General features: G+C 40.6%; 2 protein-coding genes across 2 annotated transcripts; one reads left to right on the forward strand and one right to left on the reverse strand.

The window, feature by feature from the left end:
• Positions 1-291: 291 nt before the first annotated feature.
• Positions 292-7,991, forward strand: usb1 (U6 snRNA biogenesis 1). Its single transcript, XM_034177234.1, has 7 exons — positions 292-587; positions 1,700-1,839; positions 1,963-2,146; positions 4,386-4,439; positions 4,784-4,889; positions 6,142-6,222; positions 7,087-7,991. The coding sequence occupies exons 1-7, from the start codon at positions 442-444 to the stop codon at positions 7,192-7,194; spliced, it is 819 nt and encodes a 272-aa protein (XP_034033125.1). The 5' UTR covers positions 292-441; the 3' UTR covers positions 7,195-7,991.
• Positions 7,992-9,399: 1,408 nt separating this feature from the next.
• Positions 9,400-22,582, reverse strand: pla2g15 (phospholipase A2, group XV). The gene is made up of 7 exons (XM_034177235.1): positions 22,268-22,582; positions 14,085-14,241; positions 12,611-12,729; positions 12,361-12,459; positions 11,400-11,624; positions 11,156-11,268; positions 9,400-11,068 (listed from the first exon to the last, which is right to left on the reverse strand). Exons 1-7 carry the CDS (start codon positions 22,398-22,400, stop codon positions 10,667-10,669), a joined length of 1,248 nt encoding a protein of 415 aa, XP_034033126.1. The 5' UTR covers positions 22,401-22,582; the 3' UTR covers positions 9,400-10,666.
• Positions 22,583-23,029: the final 447 nt, after the last annotated feature.

The raw sequence follows: 23,029 nt of genomic DNA on the forward strand, positions 1-23,029 counted from the left end.
TAAAAGATTACGATTCCATTTAGGTTTTTGTAACGCGTGTTCGACAGTTTTATTATTAAACGCAATGTCATGTCCTTCTTTTGCATTTATTTAAAAAGTTTAATGGTTTCGTGCGATGACTACATTTGGTTGAACAAATCTCTGTTTATTTATTTGTTTGTTTGTTTTTTATCTTTCTTTTTGCTTAATCTTTGTTGCGATGTGCACCGAACGTGTCTGTGGCTCGGAACTACTGCCCTTTAGGGGGCGTGTTTGCGCACGGACTGACTTCAGCAGGGCAACCGGTTGTTTACACCGGAAGTGCTCTTCCAAAACGCCGCAAGCGATAATTCCTCGTAGCGTTAGTTGTCATATTTGTATGTTTTACATTTACGTAGTGTAGAGTTCAGTGATGTTTTAAATTTGACCGTGTCTGTCTGAGCCGGATGCGGATGTTGGAGGATGTTGGTCGGCTACAGCAGCAGCTCCGAGGAGGAAAATGAAGCAGAGAAACTCCATCGAAGACAAAAGCGTCAACAGGACGCGGAGGCTGAAGATGGTTTGGCGATTAAGAAACTCAAAACCGAGGAAAGGCTTTATAAACCGAGGTAAATGAGCCTTTGTGACGTCACAAGGCAGGTTTTTGGGAAACGACCTTTGGTACAATGTTGAAGATTTTAAAGGGGCTGGGAGCACCAGCTGGGTTATGCCAGTCCTTTTGTCTTTGTTTATACATTTTAATTACTTTGATCCTCACTGGTGAGTTTTGATCAGCTGTCTTTGATTATGTTCCGTAGTTTAGGCCCTGATTGATAGTTGCCACCTGTCTGTTAACTGTTTCTGTGTAGGCTCTCAGTTGTCCAGGTGGTTTCCATAGTAGAGAAGCCTGAATCTTCGACTGGACTGGGTTGCTTGACGCGAGGGCGTTTTGCTTCAAATCGCAGAAGCTTCCTCAGCTAAAATTCTTGTGCTGGTGGTCTGACTTCTGAGCAAACGTCCTCTACTATGTTAACTGTGTTGTTTGTCAGCAGAATTTCTCAAAAATACATTTGATGGTCATTCGGATAACAAGCCTGAAGCAGTTACGATCAAAGTTCAAAGAAGAGATCAACGATTAATGTTGAAAAATCCACACCTTGAGTGGGATTTGCACCAAAATTGTGGCCAGTAGGAATCGCTGTGCATGTGGTAGTCAGTGGGTCTCAGTCCCCTGACAGCCAAAAGGATTCTCTGGCCACTCAGGCCAGAACCCGGGTTTCAGATGAATGGTCAGAGCATCTGCCCCCCCAATTCTGGAGATCGTGAGTTTATGTCCTGAGGGGAGCGAGTGGGAGAAGTCAATTACAAGGCAGAAGCAGAGAGAGTACAAACCGCTACATCTGTGCCACAATTGTGATCCTGTTTACAGCAATCCTTGTTACAGGATCAAATTAATCTGGATCAAATGCAGTGTCAAGCTCAAAGTGTTTAGGTTCAAAGCTGGAAAAAAATATCAAAAGCAATGAGACACCCCTTGATCTGAATCTGCACCAAAACTGACATACTGTTTACAACTATATTTATTACAGGATCAAATGCAGGGACAAGATCAAAGGTATTACAATCAAAGATAAAGACTCAAAGATCAAAAACATTGATCCACCCCTCAGTTGGGATTCAGATCCTTGTTGCAGGATAGAGTGAATCAGGATGCACTGTAACAGTGGTGTGTTTCTGGCAGGTTGCCCATCCCCGGCTGCCTATTGAACATGTTTCCAGAGGACGTGGACCCAGAGACTGAGGACAGCTCTCTGCACGGAGGACGCGTCCGCTCTTTCAAACACGAGAGAGGAAACTGGGCCACCTACGTTTATTTGCCATGTAGGAGTGATGGTGTCCCTGCGGGCTCTCCATGTATCTGCTGTGATCTGGTTTCTGGCAATAATCACATTACTTGTGTGTTTGCGTCTGGTCTTATCTGCGTCTGTCTCCTTTTCCCATCAGACAGTCCAGATGAAGACTTCAGGGAGCTGCTGGAGCAGCTGCTGTCCACAGCAAAGGCCTGCGGTGTGGATTTGACCCCGCAGGAGGAGTTTCACCTCAGCCTGTCGCAGACGGTGGTCTTGAGGCACCACTGGATCCAACCCTTTACCCAGAGCCTGAGGACGGGCTCAGCACCCTGCAAAAGGTGTGTGTGTGTGTGTGAGAGAGAGAGAGAGAGAGAGATGAAGATTTAACGAGGAATTTAATTATCTGTATGCACCACTCTGCATTTAATCATTAGTGATTGATCTCTGCTCCCCTCCACAGCATGTCTTTTTCCCGGTTCTCTCCCTCAGCCCCAACCAGTCCCAGCAGAAGACTGCCCCTCCCTGAGCCTGGTTCTGCTGGAGGTTTCTTCCTGTTAAAAGGGAGCACTGTTGCCAAGTGCTTGCTCACAGGGGGTCGTTTTGACCGTTGGGTTTTTTCCGTAATTATTGTATGGCTTTGCCTTACAATATAAAGTGCCTTGGGGCAACTGTTTGTTGTGATTTGGCGCTATATAAATAAAATTGATTTGATTTGATTTGATAAAAGTTTGCTGTGATGTAGGAAAAAAGTATAAAAAATGCTAAAACTCATTATAAATGTAACAGTATGCAGAATGTGTCATTGTGCTTGATTATAGCTGTCTACAAAATAACTCATAAATATTTCATGGTAGACACTTGATACTTACGTGATAGGTAAACCATATCGAGAAGACGAGCTGATTAGAGTTCAGGATTGCTTTGAGGGTAATGTTGTGTTTTAACGAGGATGAAGTGAATTCTCTTTTGAGTACAATAGCTCACAACTGTTACGTGGTGCAACCGACACTTGATGTGTATTCCATAGGTAACCCCTATGGAATAGAGGAACTGATTAGATTTTAGACTTGTTTACTGTGTAGCTTTGCATATTATTGAGGATATGATAATTTCTTATTTCTGGACAGTAACTCATTAATATTAAATAGTAAACACTTGATGCTTACACCAGAGGTATCTCCCCTGGGAGGTAGATGAGCTGATTAGACTGTAGTTTCGTTTTGTGCATACAATGCATCTAGAAAGTATTCACAGAACTTCACTTTTTTACATTTTGTTGTTAGTCTTTTTCCAAAATGGATGAAATTAATCATTTTTTCCTCAAAGTTTTACACACACAATACCCCATAATGACTATGTGAAAAGGTTTTTTTGTTTTTAGGTTTTTGCAAATTTATATATATATATATATATATATATATACAAGAAATCACGTACATAAGTATTCACAGCCTTTGCCATGCATCAACAAAGTATTGAGCAAAGGCTGTGAATACTTATGTACGTGATTTCTTGTTTTGTTTTTGGGGGAGGTTTTTTTTTGGAGTAAGGCTGTAACATAACAAAATGTGAAAAAGTGAAGTGCTGTGAATACTTTCTGGATACACTATAAGTTCACGTTACTGATGATTGAGTGATTTTTGTACCAGCTAATACTCATGAATACTTCATGATAGAGTCCGTATGTTGTGAATGTGTGTATATTATGGGACGACGTACAAATATCAGTTGTTGGTCTCCAAACATTCCTAGCTCAGGAGCGTTTGATTAGATTTGTACGAGCTGTATAAATCCCGGGCTCGTGGTACAAGGAGTCCCAAACAGGAAGTGACAAATTTTGAATCCACAGTGAAACAGGAAATGTCAAATGTTGAACACTTCCTGGAGCTACAGCAGAGGATATTAACCTGTTTTCATTATGTTGTTTTTGCACTGGTATATTTATCCTCTGGAAGGGTTTTGTGTAAGTTTTTGTTTCTCTCAATTAAAAAAAAAGAAAAGAAACAGGAAATGCTAAATGTTGAGTTGACATTGAATCCGGGAACGCTAAAGTGAGAGGCAGCACGTACTTTGACAGCATGAGGTCACTCAGTGACTATTTAGTGTGTAAATTGCATGAAGGCTTTTAGCCATGCTAATGCTGCCCAGAACCATTTAAAATGAAATGGTAAATGTACTGCATTTATATATCGCTTCTCCATCTGCATCAGACGCTCAAAGCGCTTTACAATAATGCCTCACATTCACCCCGATGTCAGGGTGCTGCCATACAAGGTACTCACTACACACTGGGAGAAACTAGGGGATTAAGGACCTTGCTCAAGGGCCCTTAGTGATTTTCCAATCAGGCTGGGATTTGAACAGAGGATCCTCTGGTCTCAAGCCCAACGCTTATCCACTAGACCATCACCCCCCAGAAAATAAAGTGTGAAGGACCTAAATGACATGGTGAGACACAGAAGAGCTCCGCTCATTCTTGTTCATGTCCGTGACATGTACATATTAGTCACAGTGATTGTGTACACGACATGCTTCTAATGTTCATGTAGGAGCTGATTGTTGGTCTCTCGTTGCCAGGTTTATGTGCTTGGCAGACAGGCTGAAGGTGTACTGCAATGCTGAGAAGACAAGGTACACTCACACAAGTCTGGAACTCCTGCAGAGGAATTATGGGACTCTTGATGGCTCCCCTCATTTAGTCTCCTTCCTGCACGATCACTCACTTTTGGAGAGCTGCCCGCTGCAGACAGATTTACCGCTCAGTGCCATAATCTCTGTATTTCTTAAAGATGGATGGAAATTAAGTTGAAGAAAATGATTTAATGTGTTCATCCCCCACTTGTCCAAAGAAAACTGGCTGTAAAAGTGATGGAAGTTATCATGTTAATGAGGGTCTATAATTATACATTCCATTATTTTGGCTTTGATATTTTTGCACACACAGACTTGGCTTGACGTCTTTTTGTTCCCTCCAGGACCTTCCTGGGGATGGAGGTTTCTGCCGGTCACGCTCAGCTGCTGGACCTGGTCCGAGTGGTGGACAGAACTATGACAGAGTTTGGTCTGGACACGTTCTATAAGGTCTGAATTGTTTTGTGTGTGTGGTCACATATTCCTGCCTGCTGATACTTCCTTATGCAGGTTTAATTTTGTGGAACCCCCCCAGATCATGTGTTATAGGAGTCATACAAAAGAAAATATAAGCAATTTCTTTTTTACTTTTGCAGTTTACTGTAGGAAATGTATAAAAGAAGAATTTCTCCTGTCATTTGTCAGGCTTGTTGAGCACACTGTGGTGGTTTTCCGACTTGAGGAACATCGTCAGATGATTTTCAGACTTGTGGTTTTTATCCCTCGCTGGCTGAAGGGGAATTATGTCTTGGTGATTTCTGTCTGTCCGACCATCCATCCGTGCCAAAAAGTGTATACATGTTCTGAAATCAACTCCTCTCACATTCTTAGTAGGAATTTCATATAACTTGGTATAAGTCCTTGCTATAGGTTGATAATACGTATATTGTAATATTTTACAAGCTTGACCCATTTTACCAGAGTTATGGCCCTTGATTAACAAACCTAGACACTGCCAGTTTCATGAGTTGGTGCCTGCATTCTGAAATCAGCCCCTCACATATTTAGGATGAATTTCATGAAAATTGGTACACGTCCTTAAAATGTTATCAGAATGTAACATGAACTTGTACCAAAGCAGCATTTGACAGCAGGGAAATCGTGTTCTGAGCACTCTTGTTCAGACTTGTCGAAAATAATGAGGTGGATTTTCAAACTTCCTCAATGCAATCAGATGATTTTCCAACTTGAGGAAGGCCATCAGCTGGTCTTCAGATTTGCTGAACGCGATCAGACTTCTGGAGCATGATTGGGTGGTTTTTCAGGCTTCCCGAACGTGATCAGAGGGTCTTCCAACTTGAGTAACATGATCAGGTGGTCTTCAGAATTGCTGCATTGAGAGATAATCTGGTTTGTTGCCCCCCATTAATTTGAGTCTTCAGTACAACTAAGGAGCTTTAAAATGGTTTAGAACAGGTTCATCACCCTTTGAAGTCATTTTAAATGGTTCCAAACTTGAGGCAAATAGTTTAAAGGTGATTTAAACTAGTTTTGATCATCAGTATATCTGTGGATTTTTTTTTTTACTTTTATGTGAAAATTTGTAATTTGAAGATGTCTCCTTGATTTTGTAGACAGTTTTTAATGTTTTTACTCTTTTCTTACACCTTCTTCTTCAGTCTGCCTCTGTGTCACTTCCTCAGCTTGGAGTTCTAATAAAGCTTTTTCTTGCTTCGTGCTCTGTCTCCTGTGTGGTCTTTAGGATCCGTCTTTCCACGTGAGCCTGGTCTGGTGTGTCGGAGACCAAACCGCACCGCTGCAGGCGTGCATACAGCGGCTGCAGGTACGTGCACTTCCTGTTTGTGTCCTGATCCACAGACACTCGTCCTTAGTTGTAACGCCCTGAAAAAGGCAAACTGCACCTCTAAAATCACCTGTTGTACTTCAGTTTCATGTTGTGTAAACGGTTAAAGGAGACATGTTACTCACCTTTAATTCAGCAACCTAACATATGACATCAGCAGAGTTTATTTAAAAAAAAACGTTTTTACCCAGATGACCTCATAAAGAGATGAAAATAACATTCTGAAAACATCTGATGAAAGGATTAAACATCCTTTGTTGTTTTTGCATCAAACTGAATTTATCCTGAAATGTATTTGTGATTGTTTATGTCAGAATGTAATGATGTCTGTGTCCAGGACACAGAAGCTGAGTTTCCCCCTGAAATCTTTTTATTATTTCAAGATGACACTCCCCCCAGACAACAGAATTAGTTCCTCGTTTTCTGCAGAAATCAGAACTTTGTTTTCCCAATAATTTTCCTGTTATCTCTGGAAAGTACAAGTTTGTGTTCCAGAGATAACTGATTTTTTTTTTTTTTTTTTTCCATTAACTGAAGGAAATGAAACCTTTCTCCTAATTTTAACAGAATTATTTTCTCATTGTCTTCAGAAAACACAACTCTTCTTGCACAGGAGAAACCAAACGTCCCCTCAGGACACAACGAGCCTGACAGGAAAACAGTTTTTTCAAGCTGATTAAATTAGTCCACTATCTTCAGGAAATTAAGTTTATTTTCATGGAACACAACAGGGAGAAGGAATAAAACCCTGTTGACTTCCATACAAAATCCAATTTATTCTGATCTCAGACTATCTGAAGCAGAATTTCCCAACAATGTGATTTTAATGTTTATTTCTTTAAGAGTCTCATTGATGACCCCGATGAGGGACCCTTCCACATGAGTTTGGACTGCACAGAACTGCGCTGCAGGACAGGAAATAAAATCTTCCGCTTCTGTCTGGACTCCTGAAACCTGATCTTCAAGCAGACGTGTTTGGAAGAACCAGCTGGTCCGGTGAAAGACAGATTTTTTGTCCTTTTAAAGGATTTGACATTTTCCTGCTAATGTCACGATTAAGTCAAAAGACTTGACTCTCTGCTGCCCCCTATGCATGTGACACTTCATTTTCAGGTTGCACAAGCAGCTTAAAATCAAACTGTTGATCTTTGCCCAATATTTTAGCTTCCATCACTGGTGATGTGTCTGATTCTAAAATACAAGAAGTTTTGGACACTTTGAACTCTCCAATTACCTCTGCCAGGAAAGTTATGTACCCATTTGTTGTTTTTTCATCATGATTTAAAAAAAAAAAAAAAAAAAAAAAAGCTTGTTTTCACAAAAGTTCATGGGGAGGCTTGATCAACGGGGGGAGCACAAAAAAGGAAAATATTTATTATGAGATCAGCTGTGAGAGTGCAACATTTTTGTGAAGCTTTTTGGAAAACTCACTGTGATTGTTGTGTGTGATGGACTACATTATGTTTTGGGGTTGATCAGATAAAAGGCGCGGGGTCAAGTTTGAAATAATGTCAACCATGTGAAATTTGCCATTTTTGCTAATTAACCTGTTTTCCAAAAAGTTTGGAATAAAACCATAGAATTTGAAGACTGCTGTGAAGAGATGTCAAGATAATTTTTTTTGTTTTGTTTTTGTAAAACTTGCTTTAAAGATTACAAGACGGGCTGTTTGGGCCGCGGTGCAGGAACCCTGTCCACTGAGTGCTGCTCCCATTTGTTTTCATGTATAAATATCTACAGTGGATTTACAGATGCTTTGTGTGTAATTGTGCGTTGGTTTCAGTGACAGTGAGTAAGTGTAGAGAAAAAGCATCACTGACATGAAGTCGTTTAGTATCTCACGCCTCTGTAAACCCATCACCGCCTGAAGGACGCTCGCTCACTTTCTGGAAAATGGACTCAGTCTCAGACCACAACTCGCCTGAATTCCAAAAAACAAGAAGTTGAAGAGAACTTTTAAAATGTTTATTCTGCAGAAGGCAACACTTAACCTTTTTCTTTGATAGTTCACAGCAACAGGATTTTATTGGGGGGGGGGGGGGGGGGGGGGGACAGACTGCATTGCCATGGTGACACATTTTGTCCTTCATGTGACAATCTGAACTACTCACACACCAGAAATGAGAGTCAATAAAACGCAGCAAAGATCCCATCTTTGGATCAGTCCAGCTTGTTGAGGCACTTTGTTCCAACTAAACCTGAGGAAGAAAAAACACAAACCAAACAAACTACAGGACAAAGTGAATGAAAAACGGCACGTGCACGCACACGCTGTTTAAATGTATGCTGGGAAATACAGGATGCATGAGTAAATGCAACAAATCCTAACCACCAGTGAGGTAAAGTTGGCTTAAAAACTAACTGTCAGACCTGAAACAGAAAATATTTTGAGGAGAATCTGCAGACAAAAGGTGGAGTTTGGATATGTTTATATATTTAAAAGAGTCAGATAAGCAGCATAAAATGAAAAAGAAAATGATATCTCGCTCCAAAAAAAAAATGCATTTCCTGCAGCTTCCAACATTGGGTGAAAACCCGTCCTGTAGGGGGCGCTACATCGTCGGTACATTCAGTCAGCTACAAACGTTCAGTAACAGAGTTTCATGTGCATCATGAGCCAGTGGAAAATTTAAACCAGTCAGTTTGCTAACGCCAACGGAAGGAGGAGCGCGATCAGAACTCCAGCCTATACGTGACTGATGTCAGATCACATGACTACTGGCCAGGGATGGGGTGGGATTCTGAGGTGAAGGAAGGGGCGGAGCTAACGAGAGCAAAATTGATGGTGTGAGTCCACTGATCTCCATCTCTTGCTCCTGCTGCAGCTCGAGGAACAAATAATAGAACAATTACGATCAGAGTGACTACGATACAATAAGTAAGTGGTAAGTGGGCAAAAAGAGCTACTTCCTGTGCATTGAAATAACCAATCTGATTGGATGGAGCAATAATTATATGGGGTGCACATAACTGGTACTCATGGTGCTCGTGTGTGCTAAACATCATTGATGCACAGCAGAGGAAGACACTTTTCCTACAATCTGTCAATTTCCTCTTATGAAGCGCTTCCCTTGTTTTCTGTTGCACATCATTTATTTTTAGCACGTGAAAGCACCACGAGTACCAGTCATGTGCATGCCTGATTATATATACATGCACCTGTATGTAATTTTGTTTATGCTCATCTGACAATCACATTAATGATGCATGCAGCTTCCATTTGGAACCTTTCATATGAACCTTAAGTACCTTCTGAGAGTTGGGAGGTGTGTGTGTGCGCGCACGCTCTAACAAGTGCTCATCCAATCTGATCAGCTTCCTCACTGCAGTAATAAGTCAAAGCTTGTCGTTTTTGTTTTGTTATTGCTGCTTCACGTTACAGCTCAGGAGCAGAGTTTGATTTTTCTTTTTTTTTTTTTACTGATATTAAACTGATCTCAGGTACGGATCAGAATGTTTTTCTGTGTAATCCGTCATCACAAGATGTTGACCGCAGACCTGCTCAGAGGTTGAAGCACAACTTGAATTTTATGTTCAGGAATTAGTGCAAATTAAGTTTGTATACTCACAATATTGAATAAGATGTCCAAAAATATTTACAACAAAATGGCTGAAACTAATGATTTACTGTAAACTCATCAGTAGGCGTCGATAACACGCAACAAGATTTTATGTCTGTAATTTTTATTTTAACTATATCAAAGTTTTTATTTTTGTTGTTCCACAACTTTTGACAAAAAATTAACAGTTCTGATTACACAAAATTGTTTTGTCCCTGAATTTATTTTGGAGCATATTTTAAGTTCTGTATGTAAAATTTTGGTGGCAACACTTTAAAAAAAAGTTTGTGGTCTTTCAGGGACATAATTTGGTTTTTGGCTGTGTGCGCAATAAACAAAAGAATCCGCCATCAAATCAATACAAAAGATTTTTGCTGAAATAACTGGATTTGTTTTTGTAAAGATAAACTGTGACCTGTCATACTAACAGAGATACAAATGTGTGCAGCATCTCCTAGCTTAACAACAATCATCAATAAAAAAAAAAAAAAAAAAAAAAAAAAAAAAAAGCTTTGCATAACTGATGAATGGTAATTTTATATCTATCTGAGTTACAATCCTCTGTCGTGGAACATTTAATACAAGTAGGTACAACGCAGAAATATTATTTCAAATTGAACATCAATATAAATTATTTAATTTGCTCAACAGTAAACAGTCTAGAATTAAACTACAGCTAGAAAATTAATTAGAAATGCAATTTATTCAACTTCACTAAAAATTAATACCTTTTTAAAATTTTTTTTTTTTTTTTTTTTTTTTAAGTTGCCTCGCGAGGAAACATGATGGCAGTTGGCGTCCAGACAGATGGTGCGGGGTCATCTCCTTCTCCATGTCCCTGCCCACCCTTCAGACCCCACCCCTCACGGGGAGAACAGCACGGTCTTGATGTAATCCACGGTCGTGACGTTGAGCAGCATATTCACGTGTTCGTTCCCGGGAAGCTCTTTTAACATCACAGGCTGCGTTTGCTGCCCTACCCACCGCATGCACTGGATGGCGCTCTGCAGATTCACAGTCCCGTCTCCATCCCCGTTCACCACCGTCGGCTCCTCGTCCGGAAACTTGTCCGAGTACTTGAAACCTGCCGAGGTGGGAACGCTGCTGCCGTACAGGCAGTGGATGGCCACGCCGGGAGGCGAGAGGTCGTTCACCAGGTGCTCCGTGTCCTGGCGGATCAGCCAGCCGTCCTCAAATCCGATATCTGAGTAGAGGCGCTTGTAGTCCTGCACGGTGTAGTTGGCGGTGGGCGTTTGGACCAGGACCTGATGAGTGATGGGAATACGATTATGGTGAACTGTTTAACTTTTCTGGTTGGTGGGAAACTGACAAACTGACACGGGCAGGCAGACCTGATCTTTGGCCCAGGAGTGTGCATACGGGAGGAGCCAGCTGGTGGAAGCAGCCGTACGCTGCTGGGAACGAATCTTCAGAGGGCTAATCACAGGAATACGATTATTATCACCTGCATGCAGAGACAGGAAACAGCGACCGAGAACTGAAAGTGATCTGGGACTTTTTCCACAACAGGAACTGAAAAATTAGTAAACATGCTGCTGTGATCTTGCGCACATGCTTGTTGGTTCCACCCCTTACCAGAGATAAGCACCCGGAGTGTCTTGGCCACTCCGGCCCAGGGCGGGCCCAGAGCGATGAAGGCTTTGATGTATTTGTCTTTCCAGGCCTGGGGCTGCTGGTTGAGGAAGTACAGTGTGTACATGTTACCCATGCTGTGGGCGATCAGCACCACGGGCCCGCCGGCCTTCTCTGCCATCTCCTCAATCATGTGCTGCAGCGCAAGGAAGTACTCCTTATTCTCATCTGGAAGGGCGAGAGAGGAGACGAAAAGAGCATCAACAAGTTCCCTTCAAGTATAACTGAAGAGTTTCCCTGTTATTAAAATTGGGCAATTTCAAGATTCCTGATTGAGTCCGTCTTTTTTTTTTTTTTCTCACCTCAGAAAAGCGCACACGACCATAAACAACAATGAACCGAGGACACGCGTTTCAAAGTCCAGACATCCTGGTATTTAACTCAAGAACTTTTTGCAGACTTTATAAACGGCAGAAATCCTCTCAAAAGTGAGATTTGAGAAGGAGCAGCAGACTAACATCATGGTTCTTCATACGTCACCAACAATAACACAGCTGCTGTCATTCAAAGCGGCTGCGTCCCCAAGTATACAGAACTTTATGGCTTAAAATGTAGAAGTTAGAAAAAGAAGTTACAACCCCCCATACAGTTGTCATAGAGGAGGGAACTATCTACATAGACCAAAACTATTTATTTCTGCTCTAGAGTTGGACATTTTAACATGGACTTGAATGGAAACGGCACCTTTAATTTTTTTTTTTTTTTTTTTTTTTTTTTTTTTTTAACCAACCAACCTCAAGTGGCGAGTCAAACGACTGCAACTTTTTCTTCTTCTGGTAGGGCTTCACCTGAGACCATACAAACTTACTGCTTGAGTTTAACACATAACAAAATAAGAAGTCTACAACTGCCCCCACCCCCCCAAAAAAACAAGAATATGCTGGATGTTTGTTTATTTTCTTACTTGGGGCTTTCCTCCAATCATAAGGAGCTCCTCTGACATCATCATCTCGAACATAACCCCATTCAACCAACGCCTGCACGACAGTAAAGAAATACATACCTGGGACACACACACACACACACACGAGAGATATTTCAGCGTCATCTCAACACGTAACCAACACAGACAAAAAAAACAACCCGATCTTCTCCTGAATCATAAGAACGTGTACGCATTTCTGTGTGACCCCATTGTGGGGGCCTTCACTCACCCACACTGCGTTTGCTGGGGTCCAAATACTCCACAGTGTCTGTTTGCCCAAATCCAGGTACACGGATCTCCACACCTGGTGGGCCCAAGGATGTGTGTGTGGTCCTGTTGTAGATTAACCTGCACAGACACGGATTACAACATGGATCATCTGAGCAGATTGAGATCTTCACTTGTTCAAATAAATAAATAAAAACACAACAGACACACCTGTTACGTATCTCCCACACAGCTCTGACAAATATTGGATTATGCAAAATGCAATTATTTTCCAAGCAGCACTGATGATTGATGAGATTTTTGGCAAACTAATTTTCTAAAACAGGGGTGGGCAACTTGTTCCAGAAAGGGCCAAGAGGGTGCAGGTTTTCTTTGCAGCCAGTGACTCCACCAGGTGATTTCACTGATTCATTGATTCCATCTGTTCAAAGTGATATTAATCACTTTGATTAATATGACTGATTAATGAATATCAAGTGATATTCATTAATCTTTTTTTTTGATGGATGTGACTAATACTCCGATGTGACTTATGTATAGTCTGGAAAATACACTACGTATTTTTAAATATGTACAGAAGTAGATCTGGGTTATTTAAAAAATAAATCAAATTTGCTAATCCACATTATTTCTGAAGTCTTGAGGATTAGATTCCAAATCGACACTCATTTGTCAAACTGCTGTTAACTCATCAGTGACAGACAGGTTCATGTTTAAACCCGCAGCAGCCTCATGTCACACCCACATCATTATAATCCATCAAACACGTAATCAAGATTCTCAACATGTTTTTAAATACTGTCATCACTCAGGAACATTTCTTCTCACCTCGACATTTGATTTTAGTCAGACAGACATCTCCTCCAGATAATGTCTAGACTCTAGAATAATGAACCACTTTGACATACAGTATGCCTTTGTGATGTCATAATTCTTCAAAAACCTTTAGCTTTAAAGACAGGCAGTACTGGAGGATGAGCCAGATCAAGACCTAAACGCTCTGCTCTTCCTTCGCAATAGGTCAAGAAAATTTTATCAAAATCTAGCCATCACTTTTTGACAACCTGTTCGCAGACAGTGTGACTACATTAACTCTGCCCTCCTTTTGTCATGAGCAGAGCCAATAACATTCCTTTGTTTCTGTTGGTGGGTCGATGGGTTCAGAGGTCAGTCTGCTGCCTGCTGATAAGTTTTAGCTGCAAGTCGACCACATGAACCACCGCGTGCAATCATCTGACACATGATCCCGAAAGGAATCTGCACCACAATGCTAACACTTTTATCTTGTTTAAATAAAAAACTTCACATACACAGCAGATATTAGACAGGTTAAACTTTTTTTTTTTTTGGTCACCTTTGCCACAAAGTGTTATTTGTACAAGTTCTCGTTCCTGGTTGTAAACAGGAACATCACGAGAGCATCTGCCACTCACTAACAGACTTCACGGAGATGAGAAGCTCCCCAGCCGTCATACCTGATGTTGTCAATCCAGCAGTCGATGGCTACGGGGACCAGCAGCTCCAGGTTGAGCCACAGGGTGAAGAATGTGTCGGTCTTCTTGTAACAGATGTAATGAACCACACTGGGTTTATTCAGTTTGGCCTCCAACTGGTTCCCCAGATCTCCGGGAACTACAGCACACAGGAACAGAGTCTCAACGGAAAGGACAATATCGCCAACGCCACCCAGGACGAGATATGAAAAATGATTCAGGAGTTTCATGTTCATATATCTGCACTAGCTGTGTATTTTAGAACCATGTGTGATGCATTTGTTCCACGCAGGAAAAGACATTTAAATGCAGAAAACAGTGTTTCAGTATCTCATCTAGTTCCAAAGATAAGGTCAGCAAGGTATTTCAGCCGATGACCTTCGATTTGACCTGAGAGCTATGATGTCTACATGACTTGTGTTGGAAGAGGACTATACACCAAGTTTGACTGAAACTGCTTTTTATAGAAAACCAGAATGAAATTTAAGACCAACATTACAATAATAATAATATAAAATGTCTGAGGGTTAGAGACAAATTTAGCCAAAAATGTATTTCAATATTCTCAATCCTGGTCCTCAAGAACCAAATTACTGTGGATTTTCCATTTGTCCCTGAACTAACCACAGCAGATCAGACATTTTCACATCAATTAAGGCTTTATTTTTACATGAACAAATTCAATGCCTTTTAAGACTAAGGATCGACGGAAACCCCGTTTTAGTGTTTTGAAGATATCGCCATAGACAGAATACAGTGATCCCATATTAAACCTTGGCATTAGATCTATGACCTTGCAGGGGTCATAGTGGCCAAGTGGTTAATGCGCTGGGTTTCAGTTCAGAAGGTTCCGGGTTCAAATCCCACCCCTGCCACATTTCTCCATGTAATGTGGAGTTGCGTCAGGAAAGGCATCCGGCATAAAACCTGTGCCAATTCAACATGCAGATCCACCTTGGATTTGCTGTGGCGACCTCAAGTGTAAACAAGGGAGCAGCCAAAGGGACTTACTATTAGATCTACGACCTTGACATGACCTGTGTTGGTAGGTGACAATCAACCAAGTTTATTGACCAAGTTTGATTGAAATTGTTCTTAGTGTTTTGAAGATATTGCCACAGATAGTAGATAATGACCCCTGATTTGACCTTGATATTTGACTTTAACATGACTTGTGTTGTAACATGATGATCAAACGTCTCTATATTATTTAACAAGTTTGACTGAAACTACTTAATGTTGTGAAGATACTGCCACGATCAGTACATGATGACCCCTGATTTGAACTTGATGTTACACCCATGACATACACATGATTACGATCCGCAAAGATCATCTAGAAAGTCTGACTAAAAATCGCTTTCAGTGTTTTGAAGATATCACAACAGTCAGCGACCCCTGATTTGACCTTGACATTAGATCTATGACATAATCAGTGTTGCTGGATGATATTTTGAAAATATCGCCTTGATCAGGAGATGATGACCCCTGATTTAACCTCTTAAACCCTCAAGTCCCCAAATTTGGGGCCTTGCCCTGTTTTGGAACATTTGAACACTCATAACTAACCAGTGCTGACACCAACATACACTTATTATACATCAAAATGTCAAGCGAAGTCTCCTCTACAAAAGTATCCACTTCAATCACATATCAGCTAACCACAGCTGAAACACCAAGCAAATAAAGACATAAATCAGAATTCATTTTTTGGGGGGAAAAAAAACAAAACAAAAAAACAACAACAACCTCATTTACTCCTACCAAGTATTTACTTTCAAATTTTTTTGCATCCACAACATCCCGTAGGACCTGTCTTTTAGCTGATCCAAACGTTTGCATTTTTGACCTTGTACAAGCTGAGAAATAAATCATAATGTGTGGGTATGTGATTTTGGTGAAACAGGCTCTAGGGCTTAAGGGGTTAACCTTGACCTTAGACCTACAAATGACCTGTGTTGCCAGAAGACTATCCACAGAGTTCATCCAGAAAGTTTGACTAAAATTGTTTTCAGTATTTCGACGATATTGTGACGGTCAGCAGACGGCAAGCCCTGATTTGATCTATGACCTTGACATGACCTGTGTTGGGAGCAAATGGTCCACTGAGTTTATGCACCACATTTTGTTGAAATTGCTCTCAACATTCTGAAGATATTGTGGTGGTCACAGAGACATGACCCATTACAACAGCGTCTTTCCGCTTTGTGGCGACGTAAGGCCAAACTTTGGATCAGTGACCACGTGTTCTTCAATCTCAGATTTGAGATCAGTTTTCTTAAAAAATTGAAAGTGTTCTTTTTACTATCAAAGGTTCACTTTTGGTGCTTTTTTTTTAACTTCTTCTGTACTAAAAAGAGGAACTTTTGACTTTCAGGCAGTCAAAAACCTGATTCCAGTTCCAGATTCAGTTCTATGTTCTGTTTAACACATGAAACTCAGAAGAACCAACAATTAGTTAAAAAAAAAAAAAAAATCCTCTCAGGTTACTATGTTTTCTCTCAAAGTCAAATGAATCAAATGAAAGTAAATACACAGTAACATGAACAGTCTGCTCTGTCAGGTTTGGTCTACTTGATCATTACAGGATCACTTTAATTCACAGGTGGGAATTTAAAAAAAGTACATTTATTCTCCTGCTGAGCTTCAGAACTCTAAACAAAACCCTCCCAGAGTCCAACAAGCTCTCAGATCTGAAGTATTAACAGACGGATTAATTTATCAGCATACAAAGAACCATCAACTGTGTTGATCAATAATAAAACTAATCTGCAACTTTGGATCATGCAAAAATATCCGACTGGGCTTACTAAATTGCAAACGCTCATTTTTCACCATTTTCTGACATTTAACATAAATTTTTTTTTTTTTTTTTATTTTGAACATGCATTAATTGTAGCCTCCCAGCCTTTCTTTGCAGCTTTTTCTTCAATCAACTTCCTTTAATGCATGTGATTAAAACAGACATTACAAAATTACACAATAGTTAGAGAGCAGGAATGTGACTTTGCAGGATATGACTTTGCAGGATATGACATGCTCAAGACACCCATCAACCACAAACACAATAAAAAGCCATGTGATTGCAGCATGATGCTGCAATCTCAGAGTCATGCAAGCTGCCCCACTTCCTGGTTGTAAATGAGCCAAACATGATGAGATTTCTGCAAGATGCAATTTGTCACGACAGATGAAATGGGGGTTTATGCGCTTAAATTCCTGAATTGGATTATACGAGCTAAGTGCTGAGACGCTTGCTCATGGTACAGGGAGTCCCAAACAGGAAGTGCCAAATTTTGAGTCCACAGTGAAACAGAAAATGTCAAACACTTCCTGGATCGACAGATGAGATCTCATGGAATCCTGCGGGAATACAGTGGCAAGTTCACACTGAAACAGGAAGTGCCAAATTTTGAGTCCACAGTGAAACAGAAAATGTCAAACACTTCCTGGATCGACAGACGAGATCTCATGGAATCCTGCGGGAATACAGTGGCAGGTTCACACTGAAACAGGAAGTGCCAAATTTTGAGTCCACAGTGAAACAGTTAATGTCAAACACTTCCTGGATCGACAGACGAGATCTCATGGAATCCTGCGGGAATACAGTGGCAGGTTCACACTGAAACAGGAAGTGCCAAATTTTGAGTCCACAGTGAAACAGTTAATGTCAAACGTCGAACACTTTCTGGATCCTACGAGATGAGATCTCATGGGATATTGTGGGAATTGAGTGACAAGTTGAGACTGAAACAGGAAATGCCAAATTTTGAGTTCACAATGAAACAGGAAATGTCAAATGTTGAACACTTCCTGGCATGGGTGGAGCTAGAGCAGAGGCCAGGGTTGCACTGGACTCCCCTGAAATCTGATTGGACACAGATGATTCACATGTTACTGCTTCGCACATCCGGTTGAATAGAGCTGCATTTTAAAATCAGTGACACATACTGACTGCTAGGCCCCTCCAGTACAGTAGTGAGCGCTATGTACCACAAAATGTTCTAATCCACCTTAGTAGAAGAAGAAAAGCAGCTGGTCTGCTTTGTGTCAGCCTGATCCCATCAGATCTCAGAAGCTAAGTAGAGCAGGATCTGGTTAGTACTTGGATGGGAGACCTCTCTGGAACAGCGGCTGTGTGCGTTTCTCCAGGTAAGAACTGGAGTTGCGCCAGGAAGGGCATCCGGCATAAAACTTGTGCCATTTACCAATGCGGATCTGGCTGTATCCGCTGTGGCGACCCCGAACAAAACCGGGAGCAGCCGAATGAACAAGGAGAAGAAGAAAAATGTCTGACTCACAGACTCTTAATGACCAGTGATGCCGGTAACGCTTTACTTAGTAACGCGTTACTCTAATCTAACCACTTTTTTTAGTTTTAGTAATCTAACGCGTTAATCTTTCCAAATCAGTAATCAGATTAAAGTTACTTCTCTAAGTCACTGTGTGTTACTATTATTTTTGCGTTGTGGGTCGATAGCAGCATTAAACTTGGTCCGTGGGCAGGGGGTTGGGGTTCGACTGAACTGCCCACTTTAAGCAAGCTGTAAGCTTTTCATCCGCAGTTTTCTGCAGCAGCTACAACTCGTTCTCACCTCTTAAAGTGCGGTGAAAACAGCACACCTGCACTGAGCTTTACAAAGACATTTTTATGCTTTTTTTTTCCTCCTTTAGTTAGAATTCTGAGCTGAGCCGCTCCGGATCTGCTCGTTAAAAACAGCTGATCCTCCGCAACGCGTCAACAACTAACTATTTTCCACTCAAATGCACCTAAACTCTCTTTCTGAGGACCATATGATGTGAAAATGCAATAAAACTTTCTTACCTGTAAATCTGGTCATATTTTCTGCATAAATAAATGTTATCCATTCTTTGTGCTCAAACGCCAAAGCAGGGGTGAATCCAGATGGAATGGGGGCGTGAGGCAGGGATGTGCCCCCCCCTCACAACACCCCTAGATTAAAGGTCCAGTTTTATAATAATTTTGACAAGTAAAATGTTTAGAGAGAATTTAAATGTTAGAAAAATGTTAGAAAGAATTTAACAGTTACATTTATAAACAATGTAGATTAGAAATTGCAAGTTTTACTGTTACAGTGCTGTCAACAGTTAAATATGAGGTCAAGAAAGAGGTCTTTATTTTACTTTTTATAAAACAAGTATTTATTTTCATTGAAGACAAGAAAGCGTGACTATAAAGTGAGTTTTGACAAAACAAGTACCATTGTCATGTTGAGGTGGCAGAGGGTTGTTGTCGACAGCTGGGGAAAGTAACTAAAAAAGTAACTAGTAATCTAACTTAGTAAATCAATCAATCAATCAATTTTTTTATATAGCGCCAAATCACAACAAACAGTTGCCCCAAGGCGCTTTATATTGTAAGGCAAGGCCATACAATAATTATGTAAAACCCCAACGGTCAAAACGACCCCCTGTGAGCAAGCACTTGGCTACAGTGGGAAGGAAAAACTCCCTTTTAACAGGAAGAAACCTCCAGCAGAACCAGGCTCAGGGAGGGGCAGTCTTCTGCTGGGACTGGTTGGGGCTGAGGGAGAGAACCAGGAAAAAGACATGCTGTGGAGGGGAGCAGAGATCGATCACTAATGATTAAATGCAGAGTGGTGCATACAGAGCAAAAAGAGAAAGAAACAGTGCATCATGGGAACCCCCCAGCAGTCTACGTCTATAGCAGCATAACTAAGGGATGGTTCAGGGTCACCTGATCCAGCCCTAACTATAAGCTTTAGCAAAAAGGAAAGTTTTAAGCCTAATCTTAAAAGTAGAGAGGGTGTCTGTCTCCCTGATCTGAATCGGGAGCTGGTTCCACAGGAGAGGAGCCTGACAGCTGAAGGCTCTGCCTCCCATTCTACTCTTACAAACCCTAGGAACTACAAGTAAGCCTGCAGTCTGAGAGCGAAGCGCTCTATTGGGGTGATATGGTACTACGAGGTCCCTAAGATAAGATGGGACCTGATTATTCTTACTCAAGTAACTTGAGTAATCAGTAAAGTAACCAAGTTACTTTTTCAAGGAGTAATCAGTAATCAGATTACTTTTTCAAAGTAACTGTGGCAACACTGTTAATTACACCAAACATATTGGTGAGTAAACAACCGTATTTTACACCAGAAATGAGGTCCAGGTTGTTAAAAGCGGCATTTCTCCTTTAATTCGAGTTGCCTTATATATGCGTGTTTCTCCAGTGATTTCAAAGAAGCAGGCAGCTGCTGATTTATGAGATATAACGTGAAGATGCTCAGGCTGAAAGAAATGCAGGTAATTTACTCCTCCTCTGTTCTGTATAAAACCTGTGTAACCTCTTAATTTTGCTCTCTGAAGGACTTATTTTTAAATAACCTTTTAATTTTGCTGTCTGAGTGACAAATAAATCTAAAGTTATCTTCCTTAAACTCAAACTGAAAGCAAATCTCTACAGTGATATAAATTAATTAAAAATATAAAATCCAGCTTCCTGATTAAGTGGTGTAGAGGAGGATTTTCTTAAAAAAAAAGACCCGAATGTTCAGCTACAATTTACCAGAAAGTACATCTGAGATGCAAGCCTAGATTTAAGTCCAAGACATATTCAGTGACTTGGAAATGTTAATGTTTCCATCCCCTGACCTGTCTGAAGAAAACTGGCAATAAAACAGATTATTATTTACAGGTTTTATCAAGTTTTAGAGATTTGCTTTCAGTTTGAGTTTGAGGAAGATTTGAATTTTTTATTCTTTATATTTTTTGTATTTCTTGTATTTGAAATGGCATAAACAAATTAAATTGTGTGAAATACCAAGTGTTCCAATACTTTTGGAGGGCACAGTATCCTAACCTTATGATGAGTGCAAAATGAGTGTGGTATTATTACTGTTTTGTTTAAGAATGTTTCATTTTCACTGTTGCTGCACTTCGTGTGAAATCATAGTCATATCGTATATCATATTGATATGACAATATTGTGATAAGATAATTTGGCCATATTGTACAGCCCTACTGTCAACTAGCTGAAAAGTTTGAATATTAATTTACATCTACATAAAAAAAAAAATGCTTAAAGTAGTAGGTTAAGAGGGCTGTAATTAGGGGGGTCTGGGGGGCTGGAGCTACCCCCAGAAGCTGAAGGTTCTTAGTCATGCTAATGCTCCTCAGAAGCACTGACTGAAAATAAAGTGTGAAGGACCTAAATGACATGGTTAGATGGTGAGGAGCTTCCAGGCACGTGAGAGGCAAAAAAAGGAAAAATGCTTAAAAAGGCGGCGGGGGGCATGCTCATGCTCCCATGAATCATTTTACTGAGAAAAAAGTCTGACCGACCTAAATGACATGGTTGAGCTTCACTCGTTCATGTCTGCGACATATACATATTAGGTTGATAGATTTTAAAAGGTGCGAGGTCTTAAAAATTTTGTGAGGTGAAAAATAGAAAGGCTGCTCCCTCAGGATCCTGAGAAAGTAGAGAATCACATTCTGTTCCAGCACAGTCACGTGATCAGGGAGCTGCTGGTGAGTGTAAACAACGACGACCACAAGCACGTCGGTTTCAACAAAGATTTACAGTTATACTTTCTCTGGCAAGCAGGTCTTAACAATACATACGTGTCGTAAATAAAAATCAATGGTTTATAATAATCCCAGAGGTCTGAGTGCCTTTTCTTACATAACCAAATTACGCATTAAAATACATCAATTTAAGCAGGCCACCAAAGAAATCGATAATAATTTCTCGACAAAACATGACTGAACACATTTCGGATTCGGAACCGATCGGAAGCATTTCGGCACAAATAAGATTCTCCAAGTTGGACGACTTCCAGTAAAATAACACTCACATCATGACGTCACAAGGCTCACCTGTAGGTTTTTTTTTTGTACAAGTAAGCTAAGCAGTGAGCCGCTTAAAAAGTCAAGTTTTTACTTGTTTAAACATAAACTGGATAAATATGGGTAAGACGAACTGGAAAGCAACTACCGTAATTTAACCAGCCTGAAGTTGATTTTGTATGTCATGTCAATTTTGACTTTTTTTTTTTTTTAGACCAAACGTTAAAATGTTGATTTCTTTAATGGAGTCCGGCGCGTTTGTTGTGGCTACACTACACCAATGCGAGGTGGAATAATTTGCACAATGTGACACGAAAATAACAAAATCTCAATAAAGCACTTACTTAGGACCACAGGGGGTCTTTGGAGTTGACAGTTCTTGTCGTTGGGGCATCTGTCCAGTGGTTTTCCGCTACACGGAACAGACAGCAGCAGAAGCAGCCAAGTGAAGGCGGTTATCCGGTGCCGACCCGCCATGACTCCCCGTGTCTCATAGCCAAACGCTCAATCACCGCCTTCACGTCGTCCGAAGATCGACGGTAAAAATCCTACTCAGATGTTCGCTCAAACCAACGTTCTCCGAGTGACGATAACAGTCACGAGGTCAACATAACGTCTTCTTCTTCGTTCCTTTAAAGGCAGGCATCCTTATTGTTTACAACATTGGCAACAGAGTTGCCAGCTCTGTCATTTACCAGCGGAATGGTACTGTCGTAGGATCATTTTCTCCGCGAGTCGGGCACTTATTTACATGTAAAGTATACATGTAATTTTTTATGTACTTCTGTGACCCTCGTGTTTTAAATAAACATACTGAATTGAAATGACAATGAAATGAATATGACTAAAATAATCCATATTTTTAATAATTTATGCATACCCACCAAACTGACTCACATGCATGTAACACGTCACGCGCTGTCACTCTCTACTTATTTATGGCGTTACTTTGTGGATATTACAATAAATCTAAGGCTAAAAGCTGTAATGTTTTTTGGTGTCCATTGGCCTCTTTGCTGATTTTATCAAATACGCCTGGCAACGCTGATATATCAAGTCAGAAAAAACTATCAAATACAAAAAAAAAAAAAAAAAAATTAAAAGGA

This window comes from Thalassophryne amazonica, chromosome 8, assembly GCF_902500255.1.
Source record: "Thalassophryne amazonica chromosome 8, fThaAma1.1, whole genome shotgun sequence".
NCBI classification, from domain to species: domain Eukaryota; kingdom Metazoa; phylum Chordata; class Actinopteri; order Batrachoidiformes; family Batrachoididae; genus Thalassophryne; species Thalassophryne amazonica.

Bases quoted from the DNA above. Each gene is read 5' to 3' on its own strand.
- usb1 (XM_034177234.1), top strand. From the start codon at position 442: ATGTTGGTCGGCTACAGCAGCAGCTCCGAGGAGGAAAATGAAGCAGAG. The intron at 588-1,699 runs GTAAATGAGCCT...TGTTTCTGGCAG, and splicing joins GAAAGGCTTTATAAACCGAG to GTTGCCCATCCCCGGCTGCC. The intron at 2,147-4,385 runs GTGTGTGTGTGT...TCTCGTTGCCAG, and splicing joins GGCTCAGCACCCTGCAAAAG to GTTTATGTGCTTGGCAGACA.
- pla2g15 (XM_034177235.1), bottom strand. From the start codon at position 22,400: ATGGCGGGTCGGCACCGGATAACCGCCTTCACTTGGCTGCTTCTGCTG. The intron at 14,242-22,267 runs GTAAGTGCTTTA...TGTGTGCTGTAG, and splicing joins AAGACCCCCTGTGGTCCTAA to TTCCCGGAGATCTGGGGAAC. The intron at 11,069-11,155 runs GTCTGCCTGCCC...ATCACTCATCAG, and splicing joins ACTCCTGGGCCAAAGATCAG to GTCCTGGTCCAAACGCCCAC.